At 38.0% G+C, this 8,681-nt stretch overlaps 2 protein-coding genes across 3 annotated transcripts; one reads left to right on the plus strand and one right to left on the minus strand.

The window, feature by feature from the left end:
- Positions 1-865: 865 nt before the first annotated feature.
- On the minus strand, positions 866-3,985 carry LOC106366528 (phosphatidylinositol glycan anchor biosynthesis class U protein). Of its 2 annotated transcripts, XM_013806136.3 has the most exons (14): positions 3,725-3,985; positions 3,588-3,635; positions 3,451-3,511; positions 3,335-3,367; positions 3,029-3,156; positions 2,701-2,835; positions 2,542-2,618; positions 2,208-2,467; positions 2,064-2,120; positions 1,813-1,981; positions 1,670-1,727; positions 1,512-1,597; positions 1,338-1,394; positions 866-1,232 (listed from the first exon to the last, which is right to left on the minus strand). In XM_013806136.3, the coding sequence occupies exons 1-14, from the start codon at positions 3,894-3,896 to the stop codon at positions 1,140-1,142; spliced, it is 1,434 nt and encodes a 477-aa protein (XP_013661590.1). In that variant the 5' UTR covers positions 3,897-3,985; the 3' UTR covers positions 866-1,139. The 2 variants fall into 2 exon arrangements, with proteins under 2 accessions (XP_013661590.1, XP_048595724.1); XM_048739767.1 differs by lacking the exons at positions 3,588-3,635; positions 3,725-3,985 and having other exon boundaries at positions 3,029-3,136; positions 3,451-3,508.
- A 1,288-nt stretch (positions 3,986-5,273) lies between these two features.
- LOC106366529 (scarecrow-like protein 28) lies at positions 5,274-8,215 on the plus strand. Its single transcript, XM_022692452.2, has 2 exons — positions 5,274-6,450; positions 6,535-8,215. The coding sequence occupies exons 1-2, from the start codon at positions 6,030-6,032 to the stop codon at positions 7,965-7,967; spliced, it is 1,854 nt and encodes a 617-aa protein (XP_022548173.1). The 5' UTR covers positions 5,274-6,029; the 3' UTR covers positions 7,968-8,215.
- The last annotated feature ends 466 nt before the right edge of the window (positions 8,216-8,681 follow it).

Raw genomic sequence — 8,681 nt, forward strand, 5'->3', positions numbered from 1 at the left:
GTTTCGAAACAATCATACAAACCGCTACAAATCGCTTCAAACCGCTCCGAACCTCTTAAAATCAAAAGCTGGTTCCAGCTAGCGTTTGCGGTTGCGGGCGGTTGCGGGAGGATAATTTTTTTTTCTTTTTTTTAAAAAAACCATATAAATACAAAAATAAAAATAAAAATAAAATTTTTAAAATGGAATTATAAAAATACTAAAATATATCTATTATATTTTAATTAATATTATAAAATTTTAAAATAAAAATATTTTCTATAATTTAAAAAATTTAAAACTATAACTTTGAAAATATAATTTACATATTTATTATAATATTATGATTTTTGATATTTTTATAATTATATAAAGTGTAAATATTGTTAATTTATTATTTAACCGCTGTTGTATTTGGTAGTTAACCAGTCATAAGTATCCCGCAAACGCACCAATTTCTAACCGCAGAACCAGTCGTGCAAATCTCTTAAAACCGCTAGAAACCGCAACCACCCACATCCGCAAACGCCCGCAGCCGCAACCGCAACCGCTGCGTTTGAACCAGTCAGACCCTTAATCTCCAACTTTTAGACGTTGTCTCTTTTAAACTTCAACTTTTGTTGACCAAGCTATTTCAAATACACAAATGTTTAACTGTTAAATCGATTTAAAGTTAACTTTTGAGGTATCTGAATTGGTTTAATCAACAAAAGTTGAGGTTCAAAATAAATATTTTTCAAAGGTGGAAATTAAAATGATTTAAACGAAACTAAAAGTTATTTTGGCTTTTTGGTGTAAGTTCATGTTTTTTTTACCGTTTTCACATTTTCTTTCGCAGCACAATTAGATTACATTGTCAAGTTTATGTACTTAAATATGGTCAAAATTAAATATATAGTTTTTACTTTTATATAAATGAATGAAGCAAACTAACTCAGTTAGACCGACACTTCCTTTACAAAAGCACAAACTATTGGTTACTTTAATCGCAAGGTACATGAGATCTTTCATTTGTATCATGTTTCAAACACAACAAAAAAAAGAACGACTCTCACAAACACATGTGGCCAGCGTTAGGCGTTTGCGGTTGAGCTAATCGCACCACCAGGCTAAAGACAAACTCTTTTCTTTACGTGTGGTGCAATGTACCTGCAAATCGCTTAGTTCTTGACTTCTTGATGGTTCGGGTTACATTTCTTCAGGGCCCGGTCATGGTTCAGCATTGCGCTTACGCTCTCAACCACGAAAACGATCTGTAAAACAGTAAAGACCCATAAGCCGTTTTATTCAAGAAACCACCAAAAAAAAAAGAGTTCTAAACACTACATAGAGTAATGGAGTTGGAAATAGATTAGGACCTGAAAGCACGCATAGCCGATAGCGTTTCCAAAGTAGAAATTGGCGTTACCCGTGCCCTGAAATGAAGAATCAAAAAGGTAAGGTTCTGAATCTACAGCAGTTCTGAACTCGAGATCACTTGGTTGCTAATGTTGTGATGAACTGGTTTATGGATTTGAGTTGAAGATTGTTACCCGCCATATCCAGAGATTGTGCATCACAGGGCTGAGGAGAGAAACACCAAGATATCCACAGAAGAGGAAGAACGAGAACTTCATATCTACTCCAAAACAAGAGTTTAATCATATTGCAAAGGCTAAACATTTCTAAAGAGTAATGTGTTTGCTTTTACCTGCTAACTCATTGACGAACAATGCCCATAAACTCAAATATAAGGCTGAATCTCCAACCTAAGCAAGGTTTAACATTCCACGAATACAGCTTCTCAGAAGAAGAAAGATAATAATCAGTTCACGGTGAGTTAAAAGTACTAACCGAAGGGTAAGATTTAAGAAGAGAGGAGATCGCCAAGTAAATGAAAGCCAAGAAGCAAGGTCGATGTTTCAACCGTATGGCTAAAGGCAGTAACATAAACAGTATGTTTACGTGGAATACTATCAAGAAGAAGCTTCTGAAGAAGTCGAAGACTTCAGCAAAGAAGTACCTGAAAGTGAGAGGAAGATTAATAATGGTTTCAGAAAAGCAGATGTTTCCTTTCCTCACCAGTGATATGACATTGTACTTACCAAAAGACTCCGATGTTCGGTGACAGATCTTCGATACTGAGAATGAAACCATATGTCCTGTAATAAGGGGCACAAGCAAACTAACATCAGAACCTCCAAAGACTATATGATATGTACTTCGGTTTCCTCAGGGCTAAGAGTTACCTCTTGAACATCTCTTCGAGCCCACCATGCTTACTCAGTGATAAGCCACATAAAACCAACACACAGAGCGACCACACAAGTACCCAGAACACGAAGTGCACGACTGTTCTCCATAAAAAGGGAAGATGTGCAGTCGGTTTCAATTTGGCTTGTTTAGAAGCAGAAGAGGTTGATGATCTGTTATCACTTTCTACATTTCTAGTCTGAAGGAACAATTTTAGAGGAGGAGCATCCAAACCATATCCCAATAGAAAGATTACCTGTGGGAAACGAACGAGAAGAGTTATAATCTGTTTACTTCAAGAAATACATAAATCACGAAAATGAGACATACAGGAATAGTCAGAATAGCAGGATAAAGAGATAAATGTGTGGCCATGACTAAACCAAATGCCGCCAGAGGAACTCGTCCTGCACAGGTAGAAAAAATATGTGTAACATGCCAAGCAACTATTGACGATATCAAATATGCCAAGTATCATAATCTTCTTACGAGTAACTGCTCCATTAAGTGCCAATATGACAGCCATATTTTCGATTGGAGAAGTTGATAAACCCACACAACATACGATGGTGAAAGGATTCCACAAGTAGACAAGAGCGGCAATATCACCACTGGGTAAGATCCCTGAGGAGAAAATGAAAAAGGAGGGATCAGTCTTTGCCTTCAAGTAAAATGATTGCATGAAACAAAAAAAAAAACAGAATCACTCTATGATCCCATGTCAATGAGCCAAAACAAATCTACCCATATGGACTAAGACTGTATATAACCTCATCCGTGTTTCACCAAACAGGAGTAGAATTAAGGTAGATGATACCTTCTTTATCCCTTGGCGACTTAAGAAGGCCGAGTAGCCTAGCATTCAATCCATAAGCCATCTGGAGTTTGTGACCAATACCTCGAAGAAGCATTGCACTCAATATATCTGCAATAACAAAAACCAAGCTGCATCCAAGAGAGTGTTGGTATCCAAGTAAAGGTTCCATCTCCTTTTACATTGAAAGATGATCTGTTTTTTTCTTTTACATAGTTAAATCTCTTACCCCCATAGAGAAGAGCTTATCAAGATCTATAAACACAATCTAATCCTACACTAGCTCATGTTATGATGAGAAGTAAGTACCTGCAAAAGAGGTGACTTGGTTGCCCTTTGATCCTGAAACATCCAAAGTGTCTTCCTTTTTAAACTCAATTTCAAACAAAGTTTCAGATGATTTGAATTGGTGTCAGCCAACTAACCTCTGAACAGTGAGAGGTCCGAGAAGCGAGAGCAGCAAGGGGGAGCCATGATACATAGATCCTGCGCAAACACAAGTAAGACTTCAGCTTCAGCCTAAAGTCAGAAACTAGAGAGGATCAAATCTGAAAAGAGAAACCTGCATATGGTGACATTGATGCCTGCTTCAACCAGTAACCTTCAGCAACTACAAAAAAAAAACACAAAATGTAAGGAGAATTTGAGATTGTATAGGTGGTAATGAGAGATGGAGAGAGAGAGAGAGAGAGGAGATACGGCGGCGGATGCTGGTGAGAGGAGTGGAGACCTCCGGACGGGAAGAGAGGTTGAGATTTCCCGCGAATGAGATCAGGATCAATCGGAGAAGTACGGAAGATAAGGCCCAAATCCAGAACCGGCATGGCTTCTTCTTCTGCTCCTCTACCGTTTCTCCGTCGTCTTTCGTCATCTCTCTTTACTTTTTTTTTTCTTTCAATTCTCCGGCGAGTGAAGAGAGAGAGAGAGACGACTCAGACGAAAAGCCGATCTGATGAAACGACGACGAGTTGGTAGGCTTTATCAAAAAGCCCATTAGTTTGGTACTAAGCCCATTAGTTTTGAAACTTCTTTGTTTGTTACTAAGTTCTTAATTCTTGTGCTCATTAACAGGTGAAAGTCATTGCCAATAGAGACTTTAAAGCAAAACAAAGTCCTTTCTTTTCTTTTTTCTTTTTTTTTTTTGCTAAATAGCAAAGTCCTTTTGCCATTGCAGTTTAACTTAAGTTTTATCTCAAGCAAACAAGAGATGTTGTTCTTAGGGATGTTCTAGTTTCTTTACTAACATCACATAAAGTTAAAACATTAAAATAGAAAATTTAGTTCTTTTTTGAGCTTCACTGTAAAAGGATAGACTGTCTCTCTAAGCAGTTCTCTCAATGAACTCTACGTTCTTGTTATACCAATTCAATGCACCCCCATTCTGTTCTATAAGTTTTTTTACGAAAAGAACTGAAATTAATGAATCATAGAAAATATAAATGTCTATCTTCTGTTTATTAAAGAAAAACTGTTGTGAGTTACTGTATACACAGGGTTCAGTTTTAGCATAAAGGTTCAAATGACTATAGATTCTCCATTCTTGCTAAAGCAAATTTAACACCAAGTTAAGTATAAACAATTTTCTCTCAGTCTCACCATGATCTTTAAGTATTTTTTATGATTTTAAGTTTTTACTTTGTAATTTTTTCTTTTTTTGTTTTCTAGGTACTTTATGTAAGAAAACCAAAATTATGGTTTTCAAAAAGTATTTTATTTTTGAATAAATTGAATGTTGTATTTTAAATAAATCGAAATAATATTCCTAAGTATTTGTTTATAATTATGAGAAAGTGTGATGAGGGATTTTTATGTAGCTTTTCATATGTTTTTTAGAGTAACGATACTATAAAAGATTTACTCATGACAAGTCTGAATTCAGTACCCAAAATATTTATTTGGTCTGTAACTCTGTTTAATGATTTTTTTTTAACCAGGAATGTACTATCATACTAAATTAATGCCATGTTGACAAAAATAGGAGTAATAATGTTTTATTTTTGTTGTGTGTATTAAAGTCTTTTTTGGCTTGTCCAACTAGACTTCATTGATGTCTGTACACACCCAACACTCTCCTTCCTCTCCCCCAACGGTCATATTTCTCCGACAATATACAAACGGTCACTAAACCTTTAACTACTTTTCCACCGTTCGATTCTGTAAATCCAACGGCTCAGAAACATCCTGATTGCCTCGTGCATCACTCACTCTGCCCCAAAAAAAAAAACAATTTAGTGTAAAAAGAAAAGTGACTTCAATTCTCGAAGACCCAACAAGAAAACAAACTGAAAAAGTTGGTGAGAAGTATGGTATTAGTAGAACAACCCTGTATACTACCACATTCTGTAGAGTGTTGAGAGAGAGAGAGAGAACCAAAAGTGAGTGAGAGTGAGAGAGTGAGAGAGAGAAACCAGAGAGAGAGAGACAACAAGAAAGAAAAGGATTATAGCAGTCACAGTAGTCTCTGAGTGAAGTTCTGATCTGGGTTTTGTGTGTTTGGGTTTCTTGATCTGGGAAATTTGGCAAACCGGGATGGAAAACCGGAATGGAGAACCGGGTCTACAAAGTCTGTTCATCAACGGAGGAGATCATCTTCTTCAACAACAGCTTCCTCTGTTCATGATGATGTGATTTTCGTTGGTCATCATTATCATCAACATTTTAGATTTTGTTTGTTAAAAAAAACTTGAAGGAATCCGATGATTGTGTGTTTATGGTAGATTGATTTGATTAAGTTTTATAGATTAGTTCTATTCTTTCATTCTTTTATTTGATTACATATTTTATTTGGGGGAGGGGATTCATTTCATTTTCTATTTATTTGCATATTAAGTCACAAAAAAAAATCATTCATATAGGATTTTCACTTTGATTTCTCAAATTATTTTGATTTTTCTTTTCCCATCGGATTCCATTTTTTTAATCAATTGTTGTTTGTGCAAACAGACACTTAGACCATATCACTCACATAGATTAATTTGGGGGTGGGTAGATATTTTTGTAGAGGATGTTGGCAGGTTGTTCAAGTTCATCATTGTTGTCACCAACCAGAAGATTAAGGAGTGAAGCAGTAGCAGCAGCAGCAGCAGCAACATCATCAGCCGTATCAGTACATTTTCCCATGAACACACAAAGACTGGACTTACCCTGCAGCAGTAGTAACTTCCCCCGCAAGGAAACACCTACAAACCGACCACTTGGAAGAAGCATCTCACTCGACAACACCAACAGCAACAACAGCAACAACAAAACTGGTGGATGTTCGCTTAAGCAGAGCATAAAGCTTCCACCTTTGGCAACAACAAGAGGAAATGCAGATGGGTTTTCATGGAACGACAACAACAACAACAGAGGGACGAAGAGTTTGAAGAGATTGGCTGAAGACAAGGAGGACGAGTCTTGTCTGAGCAGAGTGAAGAGGCAAAGAGGTGAAACAGGAGATGAACACAACATGGGTTTCTGGTTTGATCATTTCACTCCAGCATCATTACCCTTTTCTTTGACATGTTCAGGTGATAATGACGATGAAAAGTTGATCTCTACTCAGCCTTTACCGGGTCATCCACACTGGGTTAACTCGGTGATAACCGAGTTAGCTGGTTTAGGAGATAAAGACATTGAGAGTAGCCGTCCTGCTTCAGGATCATCAACAAGCGCATCAGCAGAGAGTCACAGCTTCAGACACAGAGTACCAGTACCCACAAACGGTTCAAGGCATCCATATTCACAACACGGAGGAGGCAGCACAGAGAGAAGGACCATTGAGAACATCAACAACAACAACAATCACAGGAACGACACACAGAGAGACTTGGAGCTTGTGAATCTCCTTACCGGATGCTTAGAAGCGATCAGAACAAGAAACATAGCAGCTATCAACCATTTCATTGCAAGAACCGGTGAACTTGCTTCTCCTAGAGGAACAACACCAATGACTCGTCTCATAGCTTACTACACCGAAGCTTTAGCTCTCAGAGTGGCTCGCATGTGGCCTCACATCTTCCACATCACACCGCCTCGTGACTTCGAGGACGAGTCAGCAAACGCGTTACGGTTCTTGAACCAAGTGACACCAATCCCAAAGTTCATTCACTACACAGCGAACTCGATGCTACTAAGAGCCTTCCAAGGGAAAGAGAGAGTCCACATCATCGACTTCGACATCAAGCAAGGCTTACAATGGCCCAGCTTCTTCCAAAGCCTAGCTTCAAGGCCCAATCCACCGCGCCACGTGCGCATCACAGGCGTTGGAGAGTCCAAACACGAGCTCAACGAGACGGGAGACCGTCTCCACGGCTTCGCGGAGGCGATGCATCTCCAGTTCGAGTTCCACCCCGTCGTCGACAGGCTCGACGACGTTAGGCTGTGGATGCTCCACGTCAAGGAAGGCGAAGCCGTCGCCGTGAACTGCGTTTCGCAGATGCACAAGACGCTTTACGACGGGACAGGAGCCGCGGTTAGGGACTTTGCGGGTTTGGTCAGAAGCACGAACCCTGTAGCTGTCGTTATTGCGGAACAGGAAGCGGAACACAACTCGACGCAGCTGGAGACGAGAGTGTTTAACTCGTTGAAGTACTACTCAGCGGGTTTTGACGTGATGCACAAGCGTCTAGGTGCGGACAGCTTGATGAGGGTTAAGATCGAGGAGGTTTTGTTCGGGAGAGAGATCAGGAACATTGTGGCGTGTGAAGGAAGTCATCGGCAGGAGAGGCATGTGGGTTTTGGGGAGTGGAGGAGGATGATGGAGCAGTTAGGGTTTCGGAGTCTTGGAGTTTCGGAGAGAGAGGTTTTGCAGAGCAAGATGCTGCTTAGGATGTATGGAGATGGTGATGAGGAGTTCTTTAACGTGGAGAGGAGCGATGAAGATGGAGGAGGAGTCACGTTGCGGTGGTTGGATCAGCCGCTTTACACGGTCTCGGCTTGGAGTGTCGGAGGGAGTTCTTAGTTTTGAGAAAAAAGGTTATTTAATGAGTATTATACATTTAGGGATTTGGAGTCTATAGAGAAATGGGTATAAGTTTTTTTTTTTTTAAAGAAAATTGGTTTTATTCTTTTATTCTTTTTCTTGGGGTGGGAAATTTTTATAAATGAAGGCTAAGAAGAAATATTTTGTATTAGTTTGGATCTTATATTCTTTTTTTTTTGTCATCCATCTTATATCCTTTTTGAATAAGAAAATGAAGTAGTTTTATATTTTGAATCAGCAAGATTTAGTAATATGTTGATTTACTATTCGTGAGGAGATTTTAATTTTATATCAAAAACAACAACACAAATATATTAGTTTGATTTTTCTATCGAATCAACAAGATTTAGTTATATTTTGCTTTTACTTTTATATTGAAAACAACAAACAAATGTATTAGTTTGATTTTTATATTGGATCAACAAAATTTAATGATATTTTACTTCACTATTTGTGAGAAAATTTACTTTATATTAAAAGCAACAAAAATGTATTAGTTTGATTTTTCTATTCTTTTTTATGAATAAGAAAATCAATTGAATCAACAAAATTTTGTGATTTTTTTTATATTACGGTAGAAACAATAATACAGTGTAATTGTTGATCTGGACCAGTATGAAATCGGCTCATTACTAAGTCCTATTTGTGTATTGCCGTGATGTGTAGCTTCTGGTTTGGTTATACAATAAAAAT

Source organism: Brassica napus, chromosome A9 (genome assembly GCF_020379485.1).
Source record: "Brassica napus cultivar Da-Ae chromosome A9, Da-Ae, whole genome shotgun sequence".
NCBI classification, from domain to species: Eukaryota; Viridiplantae; Streptophyta; class Magnoliopsida; order Brassicales; family Brassicaceae; genus Brassica; species Brassica napus.